Source organism: Convolutriloba macropyga, chromosome 11 (assembly GCF_964194025.1).
Source record: "Convolutriloba macropyga chromosome 11, txConMacr16.3, whole genome shotgun sequence".
NCBI lineage: Eukaryota > Metazoa > Xenacoelomorpha > Acoela > Convolutidae > Convolutriloba > Convolutriloba macropyga.
The window spans coordinates 37,966,278-37,981,744 of record NC_134478.1 but is presented as its reverse complement, the minus strand read 5'-3'; the positions used below and the strand labels follow the sequence as shown (position 1 = coordinate 37,981,744).

Genomic DNA, 15,467 nt, shown 5'->3' with positions numbered 1-15,467 from the left:
TTTAGCTGTCTGGATATCTATGAAACTACGTGGTGAACCCGTGTCTGCTAGCCAGTTTATGGTGTAGTTATTTTTTGTTTTTATTTTATAATAATTTCTTCATGTAGAGGTATGTTGTTCAGGATTGAGTTTTTTGTGTTTTTGAAATCTCTTTTGATTAGGTTGACTGTGCTCCAATCCTCCATTAGTTCTCTTATATACATTTTTTGTTCTGCGTCTACTGTTTCTATGTCATATTCCTCTTCTAATGGTGGTTCGATAGATCGGTTTTCCTCTTCCTTGATGTTTTTTTACACATTTTTTGATTGTGTTTGTTGTCTTTGTTGACATTGTCCTCTGTTTCTGGGGAGTGGGGGTAATTGTGATCTACACATTTTTGCAAAATGTCCTTGTTTCTTGCAAATATTGAATTGTCATACTTTTGCGGGGCAGTTTTTTGATGGTTTGGTGTGAATGATACTCCGCATCTCCAGCATTGTGAGTATTGTTTTGATTGTGGGGTGGGTAGTATTGCTAGTCATGTTTTTTGTGCTGATAGATGTGCTACTGTGTTGTTCCAGTTGGAGTTGTTTCCTCTTAGGAACTCTTTTTTATTTTGTTGTCCCCGTTCTCGTGCTAATGCGTAATTGAGTGCTTGTGCAGATGTTCTCATCTCCAATAGGAGTTCCATTTGTATTGCCGTATTATTCATTTTTCCTATAAAGAAGTCTTTTACTAGATCTTGTTCCACTGCTCCGAATGCTGCTTTGGCTACTAGTTCTTTAAGTCTGTTGTAAAATGTTTCTAGTGATTCGTGTGGTTCTTGACGTGCGTTGATGATTTGAAATCTGTCGTATGTCGTGTTTCGTGGTTTCGTGAATGTTAGTGATAATTCGTGTGGAAATTCATATATTGTGCAAGTGTCGATTTTCCTGTGCGGGTTGTTTTGATCGTATATTCGCTCTTTATTTTGGTGTCTGCTTCTTCCCATGGATAACCATCAACATAAGAGCCTCTGAATTCTATTGTTTTGCACTCATTTTCCCAATCGATTCTTCTTCTCTGGTTTCTGATGTCTCTCTTTCTTGTTTCTTCTTCTGATTCGTTTTGTCTTGCTTCTTCTAGTGACGGCATGGCTGGACAGAATAGGTCAGCTGGTGCTGGTTTTGTTCTGAGTAGTTTATCTACTTTTAAATTTTCTTTTGCCATTACGGCTAATTTGAATGTTGAAAACCACTGTGACCATTCTTGATTCGGATTTGCACCGCTTTCCCAAAATAATGGGACTCTTATCGCTGATTTTTGAGTTGATGACTGCGCCATGTGGTGAGTGTAAGAAAACGATTGTTAGCGAAGCTTAAATTCCACCTGGAATATGCAACTAAGTTTATTTCACGTCAAGGCAAACTGCACTTTTTCATAGTCTAGCATTCACACATCCAGCGCGAGCAAACGAATATCTGTCAACGCATGCGTTGACACTTCACAAGATAAAACGTAAACACATATGTTCATAGTAGTGAATAGCTACAACGTACTTTAATATGGCTGAACAGTTTATAGGATAAATATAATAACATAAAGTTTATGAGTGTTTATAAAAAAATACATCTATGAGGCTTGGTTCCAATAATCATGTGCTCCGAATGGAGGTGCACCACATCTATAAAACAAATGACAAAATTAGACGAAAAAAAAAGAATTGATTTTTGCGCGAAACGATGTTGAAGCCGTTAAAAAACTATAATCTGAAGAAGATATCAAATGCGCTTTTTTTTGAACGTTTGAACACCAAGTACGTGAGATGTTACCTCTGAAAGAACAAACAGAACAAATTGAAAATAATATTTGTGTCTTTAAATAAGTTTGCTAGTCTTGTTTTTCGTGCTGATAGATGTGCTACTGTTGTGCTCAAGTTGGAGTTGTTTCCTCGTAGGATCTTTTTTTGATTTTGTTGTCCACGTTCTCGTGCTAATGCCTAATTGAGTTCTTGTGCAGGTGTTCTCATCTCCGATAGGAGTTCCATTTGTTTTGCCGTATTATTCATTTTTCCTATAAAGAAGTCCTTTACTAGATCTTGTTCCACTGTTCCGAATGCTGCTTTGGCTACTAGTTCTCTAAGTCTGCTGTAAAATGTTTCTAGTGATTTGTGAGGTTCTTGACGTGCAGTGATGATTTGAAATCTGTCGTATCTCGTGTTTCGTGGTTTCGTGAATGTTAGTGATCATTCGTGTGCAAATTCATATGTTGTGCAAGTGTCAACTTTCGTGTGCGGGTTGTTTTGATGGTATATTCGTGTGCCTTCTGTTCCAATTTATTAGTTTAGCAAGCTCTTTATTTTCGTGTCTGCTTCTTCCCATGGATAACGATCAACATAAGGGCCTCTGAATTCTATTGTTTTACACACATTTTCCCAATCGATTCTTCTTCTCTGGTTTCTGATGTCTCTCTTTCTTGTTTCTTCTTCTGATTCGTTTTGTCTTGCTTCTTCTAGTGACGGCATGGCTGGACAGAATAGGTCAGCTGGTGCTGGTTTTGTTCTAGGTAGTTTATCTACTTTTAAATTTTCTTTTGCCATTACGGCTAATTTGAATGTTGAAAACCACTGTGACCATTCTTGATTCGGATTTGCACCGCTTTCCCAAAATAATGGGACTCTTATCGCTGATTTTTGAGTTGATGACTGCGCCATGTGGTGAGTGTAAGAAAAAGATTGTTAACGAAGCTTAAATTCCGCCTGGAATATGCAACTAAGTTTATTTCACGTTAAGGCAAACTGCACTTTTTCATAGTCTAGCTTTCACACATCCAGCGCGAGCAGACGAATACCTGTCAACGCATGCGTTGACACTTCACAACATTAAACGTAAACACACATGTTCACAGTAGTGAATAGCTACAACGTACTTTAATATGGCTGAACAAATTATAGGATAAATATAATAACACATAGTTTATGAGTGTTTATAAAGTAATACATCTATGAGGCTTGGTTTCAATAATCATGTGCTCCGAATGGAGGTGCACCACATCTACAACACAAATGACAAAATTAGACGAAAAAACTTGAATTGATTTTTGCGCGAAACGATGTTGAAGCCGTTAAAAACTATAATCTGAAGAAGATATTATCAAATGCGCTTTTTCTGAACGTTTGAACACCAAGTACGTGAGATGTTACCTCTGAAAGAACAAACAGAACAAATTGAATCTTATATTTGTATCTTTAAAAAAGTTAAAATCAAAGACATAAAAACATTACCTATCAAAAACAAAAGTAAATTTGTGAGAAACCGGTTTCAAAATTGTTATGTTTATAAGCCATTCCCTTAAAATATTACATTTCAATTGTGTTTTTCTTAAGAATTAATGTGATATGTGACTTTTAATTTATGTGACAATGAAATTTGTAGGCAAAAAGTATAGCAATAAGCAAATTTACAAATTACGTCTAAATTTATTCAAAAATATTTGATTCCAAAGTCATGAAAATCTTTAGCTATCAACTAAAAACATTAAACTTGGCTCAATTTTTCATCCATAGAAATCCTCTATTATTTGAAATTATCCAGAAATTTTCATACAACTATAAAAAGAAGGACAGGTACAAACAAAATAAAAAAATTCATTAAACTCTGTCAGATGAAAGGGTCGAAGCCAATTAAAACCATTATCTATACAGTAGGAAATTGATATTGCCCATTTTTGGCTTAATTTTACACACCAATAATGTCATATCTGAGCTGTCAGTAATGTGAGCAGACAAAAAAGGAACCTCTAAGATGGGAAAATGTCTAAAAAAGGATATAGTGAAAACTTGTCTTAACTTTAAGCTACACGATGTTGAAAAAAAAAGATAAATCGGCATAACTCAATAATCCAATTTTTGTTTCGAAAATCGGTAATTTTAAAAGTCAAAACCACCATAAGCTTACGGCTTAAAAAAACTGGATAAGATTTTTTGAAACTGTTTAGGAAACCAATCAGACATGTCATTAGCAAGCATTGTTTTGTGTCGTTCTCTACTGTAATTACAATAAAAACAAAAATTTTTAAGAATTTTTTCAAAAAAAAGACAGCGACTGATTACAACCCAAAATATTTTTGGACTGCAAAAAACAATAAGGCCATAACTATCCTTGCTCTAGATGTTCGTTCGTCAGAAACACGTAATTATTCCGAACTTTACCAATTTGGGTAGATCGACAAAAAAGCAAATATATCAAAAATAAATATTGCATTTTGGTTATAATGATCGAGTTAAATTGGCACAGTTTTTTTACTCAAGAACACTCCTAGAATAAACGAAATCCTATTTGGATTCAGCATAGACTGCGTCTGCGTTTTTAAGTGCGTTAATTTGTAAAAAGTGAACAAATTTGACTGAAGAAGATTAGTGATGATTTTTGATTGGAAAAGGCCCCTAAAATGACCCTTCTTGATTAAAAAAAGGAGGAAAAAATGCACCTCATGTCTGGTTGTATTAGAAGTGTGTTGGAATGGGGGGACTCGGTCGATACCAAAAGAGTAAGAGCAGATTTCTTTTACCATAGCTGGTTGCATTTTTAAAAATTGAGTCCGGTCATGGCCTCTCGTTTGATCCATAGCGGATGAGAACAAAAGCGTGGTTAGTTTATCCCTGCCCTACAAACTTTTGCATGCTATCAAAAATCACTGGCAGGAAAAGACAGGGGGCTGGTTGACAAGAGAAATTTAAAATAAGGGCTCATTTTGCTCAGACACGATACTAAACCTGATTTGGGATTTTTTCGCACCGCCCTAGTCCACAACTAGAATTATGAAAAGACCCAATTAGTCTCGTGGGGTGAGGGGCTCAACATTGACCAAAAATACACTGTCAAGCTTCTTAGCTAAGGTCCAGCAAAAGTCTTTTCATGTGACTTTATGAGTCAAGCATAGTCTTTTCATAGGCTTTTTGGATGGAGCTTGATCATTTCATTGGTCGAGGGCTAGAAGAAAGAGCGACAACATAATTTAATTCTAGAAATTGTGATACAGCACTGGCTTTGTATACAAACATGGTACGTCAATGTCCTAATTATGAACACTAAGATGTGTCTTTACATTTTGAGGCTTTGGCAGCTAAAACTTAGAATGTGTTTGATGAACAATAAAACAAGTTATTTGCTAAAGCATATTGATTAACCAATAAACAAAAAGCTGCATCTCAACAGTGTAATTTTCTGTGTTAGAAATAAAAGATGAAAATCAAGACTAAAGTTCAAGATTTAAAATATAATCCTAGATCAATGGGCAGTTGCTTTAAGCTCCTTTAGAAATATTCAAGACAAAAAATAAATCCAAATACCAGCAAAAAGTAATTTCCGAGAGTTTCATTTTGACAGAGTGAAGAATTTTGATTTCTGGAAAAATGTTTTATCAATTGTACTCATGAAGCTTTGTATGTCACGTTGTTCGGCAGTTTCCAACTATTCCTTAGGATTCTCATTGGAATATTACCAGAAGTAACGGAAAGACAAAAATGTGGATGATTTTACAATTTCAGCTAATGTTGTCAAAGTTCTATCAAGCTTTAATAGTTTACTTTTTTCGTCTTCCATTGGTTTCTATCCTCTCCGCGTGAAAGTTCTTTTTTGTTGGTCAGAGGTTCCTTTCAAAAATGGCTACATTTGGAGACTAATAAGGCATAAAATAAATCAAAAGTTTTGATCTGACAACAACCTCATATTTTTCAGAAAAAGTTTTTTATTTTAATTTCCATGGTAATGACAAGCATTAAGTGAGAAATGTTAGCAGAATTATAAATTCAGAAATTTCAGTATAACCATTTTTGGAACTACAAACAATTGTGCTGTCAGCTCCAAATTGTTCCCAGTGACAATGTAACTTTTGAAAAATGAAACTGGATGGTGTTTAAGGAATCCGCCAAAACTATATAATTCACCCTCTCTGGACAAAATGTCATGGATTCGCAACTATAGCAGTAAAGTAAGAGATGAAACTGAATAGAAAATACGTTTTGAGACTTGTGCGTTTAATGCAGAGCAACCGCGTAAGGCTCTTCTGTTTTTTGTCCTAGGCTGCTGAAGACTTCCCGTTGACACGTTCCCAATAATAATGGTATAAACAGAGGAAGTCTTGAACTCAAAGCCGTTGACTAATGTTGCTGATCAGGTCAGGCAACAAGGAAACGTTGAAACCAAACCACATTCTGTTCCAGAGTGCCTTCATCAATTTGCAATCAGATCAATTTTGAGATTAGCTTCTGAAAGTTTGAACACATAGAAGAATATGCCGAAACTGACGAACCGTCTATCGCAACGTTTGGAGGAAGATTATCTGCCCATTCTCAGCCGACGGTCAAAATGGCCAAACAGCACGAGCAGTCTCAAAATAAATGACCTTTTCTCAAAACAAATGACATCGTTTGAAGATTGAGAGAGAAAGACTAGATACAAGGAGGCATCTGCCTACTGGGTAGAACCATAGGGACAAGATCAGGACGATTTGGAGAAACGAAAGTCATAAAGGTAAAAACGGTGGACGGTCACCCCTTTTTCGTCTTGCCCATTTTTCAACAGATTTTATCATGCCTGATTATATTATCAAGAGTAGGACAAGAAGATCTCCAATACATGTCCTCTGCTTTATCCCTTGAACAAGCCCGCCCCCATTGAAACATTTAAGAAATGAAAATCGATGTTGATCAGGAAAACCGCTAAATTTGTATGATCTAATCCTTCCTGAAAACAAATGTCAGGAAGCTACAACTATAGCAACTATAGTAACAAAAAGAAATCAAACAGACCTGAAGGTATGTTTGATAACGCAAAGAAAAGATATTAAAAATTTTCCTTATTGCTGACGTAAAATATTGGTCTTGAACTGAAACGCTTTGTGAGTCAAAAGAATTTCTCGGAAGTTGATTTAAGACCCCACAAGTTCCTTCAAGTAACAAAAAAATCACAATGCTTTCTATAACATCGAATCTTCCGTTTGTTAGATATAACTTCACCAACTGAGGTTTTAAAAACATTTGTTTTTGCGTTTTTGTTTCAACTGCTGACAATCTAAACAAAGAGCCAAATTCTTGTTTTGGAACATGAGAAGTCTTCTTGTGGAAAATTGATAGAGAAATGGGGAGGGAGAACCATGTATAGAAATATTTTCCAAAAATCCTCTGAATGGAGATCTACTATATTGTTACCTCAAGTTGCTCTTGGCATATCAACTGTAAAATTTTTCAATATTGATAATTGGTTAGACGGGCTAGCAAAGAAAGAAATTATAAGAGGCTTTTTGTGTGTATTATTACAATGTGTTTTGCCATTTTCGTCCGTATAATTTTCCTTGATAGACCATACGATGTTCCTGCTCGTAGTGTTCTTGTCAACAATTAGAAGAAAAAGTTAGTGGTTGCGAACAGCAGAGTTGGTTACCTTTATGAAAATTCTCGGTTTGGCGGCATCTCCTTGTTATCTGCGAGGAAATCTTCTTTCAGAGATGTGGATATTGTGTGTGTCTTGATCTGGTGGCAGCTGAAGACAGAGTATGCAAACATTCCCAGAAAAGCGCGAAAGCAGGAAGACTTTCATTCCAATAAAGGTTGAGTGCCTTTGAGGGTTTCCATAAATACTTTGAACTCCAAACACGTGTTGCTATTGTAATTGAGGTGCTTTTTAGTAAGACAAATACCATAAACTTTTTTTTCATTTCAGGGAAGTAGAGATTATGTTAGATCATTTTTTTAATGTTTCATGGACAGTTTTTGAAGTTTTCATCTTTGTTTCACTTTCACATTACATTTCATTGGGTACTGATGTTCACAAATTTTCTGTGGATCGATAGTTCCCGTCTCATTATTTTTTATCTCTAGGAAATTTTCTTCTGATCACAATTTTTATTTCGCTTCGCGTTTCCCTCTCCAAATCGAATCATTCCCCAGTAAAACCTGCATTTGTTGCCTAAAAAACACTGAAATGCTGGAGTACCAGCAGTCTTATGTATCGTGTATTCAACTAGTGTGACGTAAATAACAGTCAAAATTAGGCAGCGCGATTAATTTCGCCCTATTAGATGATGGTTATTAGTAGTCGAAGGAAAGATATAACAAGCTATTCTGCAGTCAAGCAAAAAGCCAATAAGCAGTATTTTCTAATGGAGCTTGAATTATAAGTTAACGATTAGGCTCTAATCAATGGTGCCCAACTGTACGGCTGAATTTCGAAAATGGTTAATCAAAAGAGAAAAAAAATTATAACGGATAAGCTGTTTTGGTAGGCAGTCTCTCAATTAGTACAAGCATTTAATACTTTGAGCTTTTTTTCGAGTGCCGGTTTATAACTTCTGACTGATATCTGAGCGCATTAACTATAGTGGCTCCCGGATATTTCACTTGTTTTTCTTCAATTTCTTGTTACAATTCAAAGAATTTGAATTGTATTGGGGCGTGGTCTTTTTTAAGATCTGTTCGCACATTTTCATGATTTTTGACGTCAAATTGGAGTAGTGAGTTTGGCCACGCCGAAACAAGAAGTGGAGCAAAAAAATGAATGGTTTTGTGGAGTGAAATGTTTTCGCTCTAATTTTAAAGTAGAGTGAGAAAACGGCGTCTGAACAAAAATTCGCGTTCTGACTGCTTGTTTTTTGTTCACGTGCGGCAATTTCACTTTGATTTTTACTGTTTTTTTCGATTTTTTGGATCGGATTTTGATCTACAGCGTTTTTCCAATCCATTCATAGTTTTTTGGTTGAACCAAATTTCCAATTCTCGCTAGTGGTTTTTTGTTCACATGTGGCATTTTGACATTGATTTTGTTTTTTAAACTTTTTTGATCTGTTTTTTAAAGGTTTTCTCAATTCACTCATATTCCATTCTAGGTCTAGCTTTTTGTTTAGTCAATGAATATTCTTTGAATTGTACGTCAGGACTTTCCTGCTATGTTTCTCGATTTTATAGTAATTGAGGTTGATAATTTTTGCCGAATACGACAAATTCGGTTTTATCTGCTTTGAATTTAACCACCAAAGACTTAAAGCAGTCCAATACAAAATCTGTGGATTTTTACAGTGACTTTTTACAGTTATCAAGTTTGCAATGGGATCCTAAAAGAACAGTTTTATCAGCGTATTGTATGACTTCAAACATTTCAATTTTAAATCATTCACGTAACGATTGAACAAAAGCGGCCCTAGAACCCAGAGAACCCTTTGGTGTAAGCAAAATTAATACTCAGTTCTAACAAATGTACATAATGTTCGTAATGTGTTTACTGACGAGAAAGCCAAAGTGGATATTGGACGGTTATCTTACAAGTTTCTTGCAAGATAAGCGTCCGGGTCTTGCATCTCGCAGGAAAATGTTGTCTGCAAGAATTTCGATGATCTTGCTTGCAAGACAACCATCCACTCAAAATTGGGGTTTCCAATATCAATAATCAAGATTGTTTCATGAATTTTGAGCCCCTTTGATACCTTTATTAGAACTGAGATTACTTTCAGCAATCAATTTGTTGCACGGATTTATTTGGTATTTTAAACCCGTTAAAAGAAAACGGAAGGAAAACACATTAAATTGAATTACCGCCAGTTTAAATTAATTTTCGCAACTAATAAATATGAATAAAAATATTAAATCTTAATCAAAATTAGACAAATTTGTTTAACGTGGGATATTCATTACCGCTTTTGCGGGGTTATTAGGAGAGGCCGGCTAGCTATTACGCTGCTTCTGTGTCTCTCAGACAGTTATCCATTGTTGAATTGCAGTTGAAATAATCTTGATAATTTTTTTCCGAATTGCACTAAGATCTAGTCAGTTGTTGTCCTAGGAAACCCGATAAAAATGTCATAATAACATATTGAATCATGTGCTCAGAAGTTTTCCCTGTATGCGCAAAACTTACTATTTGTTTCCCCGAGCTGTTCATCGTAAAAGAACTCTGGTAATATATACATATCATTAATGATATCTGATAAAGATCAAATGCGCAATCACAGTGGTAATAAAATATAGCTCGAAGTTAATTTTTGTAGTACCAGCATCGTACTTGATCTTTTGGAACTAATAAGGAAACTAACAAGGGTATACTACAATTGAAATATCTTAATAGCGGCTGTTTTCTATTTGCGGCATTGTACTCCTACAATAATAATAGAAAATTGTCCCTAGAAATGTGACTTAATAACAAAACAGTTAGAAGCACAAGTTTGATAGAGTGTGGTACTGGATTGTGTGGGTGTGTGGCTGTGTTCCCGCAGTGTTTGTACACTTTGTCCTCTAAATGGTGGTCAGCTGGGCAGGTTGTGTCTGGGGGTTCCCGGTGGTAGTTGGGCTGGTCGCAGATGTCGTACTCTTTGCGAGGATATTGCCTACGAGAAAAAAAATAAAATATAACCAAACCCAGTGGAATCTACACATCTTAATACTTGCCTATACATACACTTACTTTGTATTTATATATGAAAGATCTTCCTTACGCAATTATTTAGAAATATCCTGCATATCGACGACTATATAGAAGGATCTTTTTTATTGCGAGAGTCTTAGAGAATCTTCTAAGAAGCTTTATAAATTTTAAACCAAAGATTCTTGCAAGATCTTACAAAGTAGCCGGGTAGCGAAACAATAAAAATCTTATAATTCCTTGATAAGAAACAGACTAGAAAATGGCTAATTAGTGGTCAATACAGACCCCCAAATCCGGCTAACTGACCAATTTGTGCAAGTGGATTTTACACGCAATCTTAAAACATTAATTATGTGGAAAACACTTATGTTCGCTAAATTCGCTTGGATTGAAATATTTTGAGGGGATTAAGCCAGTCTTGTCCACAAACGCGTCGTGGTGAAAACACTGACGGTTTAGTTTAAGTGTTTTTCAAAGGCAAATGTAATTAGATTTGACCATATGAGTAATTAGATTCCATTATTTGCGTCATCAGAATTAATTGCCTTTATTTATATAAATTATTCTCAATTATGGGAGAGAGAATATTTGTATATAAGTAAATTAGAAAAAAAATGATGAAATTAAAAAAAATGTAAATCACATCGTAAGTCATGGCAAGGGCGAAACAAGTTCTCTGCCAAGACTTGGGTAACTCCCCGCAAGACTCGAACTGAGACGTTTTCAATTACAGTGGACCAAATGTGCATTTTACTGAGGAAGCACTGATCATGACTCCAAACTTCTTCCGTGAAGTAACCACCCGCATTACGCCCATCATCTGTCCCCTTACATCGTTTCGTGGAGATTTTCGTTTATACTGGAATTATGATAATAATAATAATAATAATTGTTCCTGACTAAATGGCGTGGCACAGAATCAGGCTGAACCGGTCTGTTTTCAATTGTCTGCCTTTTTATTATTATCTCCAAATTTCACACTGTTCTTTTCATGAAAAACATTGCTCTTTTTGTGACCATGATCACTTTTTTGAAACAATTAAATTCAATATATAACCTAAATGGTTGAAAAGAAAAGAAACAACTGTGTAGCAAAATAAAACGAACCACCGACTTCATCAGTCACAAATCATATACATCAATTCAATTTAACAGTACAGGTAGTAGAGTTCTTACTTTGCATTAGGTATGACGTATCCCTGGACACACCAGTCTTTGCTGACAGGAGTGGTTATTACTAGCAGCTGCATGTTCGTCCGAGGCACCCAAGAGATCATGAAGGTCCGAGTGGCCGAGTCGTCTCTCGTACAGTTGAATGTCGTGTCCGTCGTGTAGTCGTAACACGTCTCTATCGTTCCAGACACCGGAAGGACATCGTTGCTTGATTGCCGGTAGAACTTTTTTCCAGCCGCAAACTGAAAAAAGAACAAAAATAATTCTGCTTTACAGCTCACGTTGATGAGACGGATTTATTAACATTATTATTTAAAGTTTTTGTTTGATTGTTGGTTCCATTAAATGGTTGTTAGTTTTCAAAACAAACATTGTCATTATTGCATTTTCAGTGGCAAAACCGAAAAACAGTATAAAGGACACGTAAAGGACACGTTTCATATCGATGTAGCAATGAGAATGAGGTTTATTGTTTTGAGCTTTTTAAGCAAATAGTTCAAAAACAAATTAAGTTTTTGTCACTGTTTATAGGGCCCTTACCAGTACTTCCTTGAAATATTTTGGGCGTTTTCACCGTCAAAAGTTTCTAAAAGTATCAATAAAAAACTTAAATTAACTGACCACGCAATTTTTTGTACGACCCGAAACCACTGTTACGGACCTCACGGTTTTTAGACGTTTTCCCATGGAAAAATGGGAAACTTTAGAAAAAAGTAAAAGTTTCCCAAAGATTCGTTAAGTTTAGTAAAACCAAGGAGGCTCGGTAATGTGCGTTCGTACATTAAGTTCCGACCCCGCTCATCTACATTTTTCACTTAATTGTCTACCAAATGAAGAAAAGATTTAAAAAAAATAAGATATCAACATATCGTTCAACAAAAAACTACAGAAAATTAAACAATCTACTCTAGAGGGTCGGTCTGCAAAGACCTGTGGCTACCATAATATGACTACCAGAAAAGACAGCAATAAAAATCAAATAGCTACAAATATTAATTACAACCAAAACTCCTTGTCTATTTTTTGAAAACCACTTATAACCAAATCAAAAGGGCATCAGATAAAATTTACACTAAGAGGATTAACCGGTACTCTTTGGAACAAAATATGGGACTTTTCCTCAATGCGACTTGGCAACAAGTCGACTAGAAATGAGCAAAAGCGGCAAAAGTTTATTAAAACATTGCTTTTTTAAAAAAAATTATTAAATTCGAACTGATTAGAATTATTACGCATCAAATGAAATCATTGAGAGAGTATTTTGCACCTCAATAGAGAGCGACAGTGCGACTGAGGCCTTTCATTATGCAGGATATGTCATACGACTACAAAAAGAACGACAAATACAGGCAAAACTTGAATGAAAAATTATGCACGAAAACGATGTCCCCCCAATCAATTAAATATTAAGTTGATCACTAAAAACAATAGAAATCTTCGTTTATATTTTTTGCAGGTGACAACATTTGTAAGTCAAATGACGCCCGTTATTGTGATACTGTGAAAAGAAAACAAAAACCTACAAAAATGGGCAAATTTGCAAAAATCACGAAAATTGGTTTTATGAAAACTGGTTGTTCCAAGAAGAAAGACCATTTGAGGAAAATAAAACCATTATGAAGAGCAAATTGTATTTCAATAGATAAATGATGTGCATTGTATATAGAGAAGCTTAGCTACAATTTAACACAAATAAATTTGGCAGATATCCAAAATCTATCCCTTATTTTTAATTAAAAACAAATATTTTCGAAAATCAGAGCCAACAAAAGCTTTCGAGTAAAAAAGTAGACTACTCGGAAAACTAATTGCGACTGTTATTAATGAGACTAAATCATAAGACTATAAACTAACATTAAACACAAGCTGAACTAATAATTTTCAAAAACAACTTTACGAAACCACAGTTTTGAAGCCATTAAACTGATAAGATATTAATCGCGAGAATATAACATCTTCATTTGCGTCCCCTTTGATAATCATAACGTCTTTTTGTAAAATGACTATCACAAATTGACAACAAAAAGAACCACAAAAACTGAAATGTATCTAAACTTCACAAATTTTTTCTGAAACCAATTGTCTAAGCCCTGAAGACATCATTTAGAAAGTTTATATAACAGAAAATTTATTGCTTGATTCAACAAAACATTAAAAAGAGCTCTAAATATTGAGGCTAATTTACGAAAATGAAACAACATTGTAAAATACAAAAAAAAACGCAAACCAGAACAAAAAGGGATAAGTTGAAGAATACTATAACTCTTTTTTTAAAAAACTTAATTCGAAAGTCAAAACAGCCATGAGTTATTTATCGATATCAGTTATTTAAATTCAATTTTTTATCTATAGTTGGCTACTGAGACCGTTAATTACACAATATTTGGCATAAGACTCTATCAATTTCTGCAAGAGAACTGTGTCGCAGCCCTTCAAACCATATGTTATAAAAACAAAAATTATGTTCAGCTTCAAATGTTGTAACGTTTTTTTCAGTTAGACTGTCAAATAATGTAACAATTTACAAAAGAAACAAAAACAACATCAAAAATGGGCAAATATTCACAAAAATCAGAAAATTTTGTATAAAAACTCGTAGTACCAAAAGCAAGAATTCCCTCTGTTAAAAGAGTCAACCACAAAATTAGCTTTTTTTCTATATGGAGGAAAGATTGACCTGTACTTACTGAGAATAAGCAAAATGTTGGCTACAATAATACAAAAAAATGACAAGTTCAAAAAATCACAGAAATTTCCTTAAAGCAAATAACTTCAATAACATAAGAGACACTAGGTAACAACCGAATGAATAAAAAAAATTCATTTGCACCTCCTGAGGAAGATATTTAGATCTTCGAGTGGTCAAACTTAAAAGTAAGACGGCCAAAAAAATAACATTTGAAGGCAAAAGACAAGAGTTCAGTTAAATTTTACTAAAACTCTTCCTCAAAGCCATAAAAAACCCTTTGGTTCTCTGAAAACAAACTGTATCTACATTAGGCCTCAAATTTACATTGGAGCTGTCACTAACGGACCCGTGGATAAAAAATATTGTCAGTAATTAACATTAAAAGAACAAAAGCAAAATATTTTGAAAAAAGTCAGCATCAAAACAAAAACCTAAAAGTCTCTGATTCTAAGAGTCCATGATATTATCGAACCTCTCTCTGATTTTTTGGAACGCTCAACAAACGGACCAAGTGTTCCAAATATTTGCGAATTAGACCAATTGTTGAGTGGAATTCTTCAAACATTGAAAAAAAAGGCATTTTGTATAATTATAGAGTTAAATCTGCAAAAAACGGCAAAGTTTCAATTCCAGAAGACTTTGATATGGCGCCTTATTACAACTAGCGCTATTTTTGAGATGAGGAGTCTGTGTTAAGGTTTCTAGGTCACTAAGTCTGACAAACTTTAACAAAGTGGACCAAAAAAGCCTATTTTGTGCCATTTTTAATGAAAAAAGTTTGAATTTTGAAAATGTTATCAAAAATTTTAGCAAAAAACTTCAATGAAACCATTCAGCAACACTCTTCCACAAAAACACCCTGCCTTTAAAAATTTTTAACTTATTTTGATTTATATTAGCGAAATTGTGCCAAATTTTAGCAAAAATTACTGAAAATGTGAACAAAAAGAGTCGAATGTTCACAAAACTTTAAACGAAACCTCGATAGCTCCCTGTAAAACACGAAAATCGAAAAAAATCTTTTTAATTCCACATTCTATGCTGGACGGGCTTTTTAATGATACCACTCACAATTCTCTACGATGAATATATCGGTCGGCCAAAATTGACTGAACAAAAAAAAAACCCAGTTGAGTATATAGTTCCTCCCTCCCCACTAAAGTGGGGGTCGGAACAAAAAGTCCGCTTTAATAAAACGAAGTTGTCAAGTAACATAGAAGTGTTAAACGAGTTTC

The 15,467-nt window shown here is 34.6% G+C and overlaps 1 protein-coding gene across 1 annotated transcript in view; it reads right to left on the bottom strand.

Moving 5' to 3' along the window:
- Positions 1–9,517: 9,517 nt before the first annotated feature.
- Positions 9,518–15,467, bottom strand: part of LOC142349643 (voltage-dependent calcium channel subunit alpha-2/delta-1-like) — a 261,704-nt gene continuing 255,754 nt past the window's right edge. Inside the window, exons 3-4 of the mRNA XM_075401355.1 lie at positions 11,547–11,785; positions 9,518–10,332 (exon numbers count right to left, since the gene is read on the bottom strand). Coding sequence (XP_075257470.1) covers positions 10,104–10,332; positions 11,547–11,785 — 468 coding nt within the window. The 3' untranslated portion in view covers positions 9,518–10,103. The remainder of the gene's footprint in view (positions 10,333–11,546; positions 11,786–15,467) is intronic.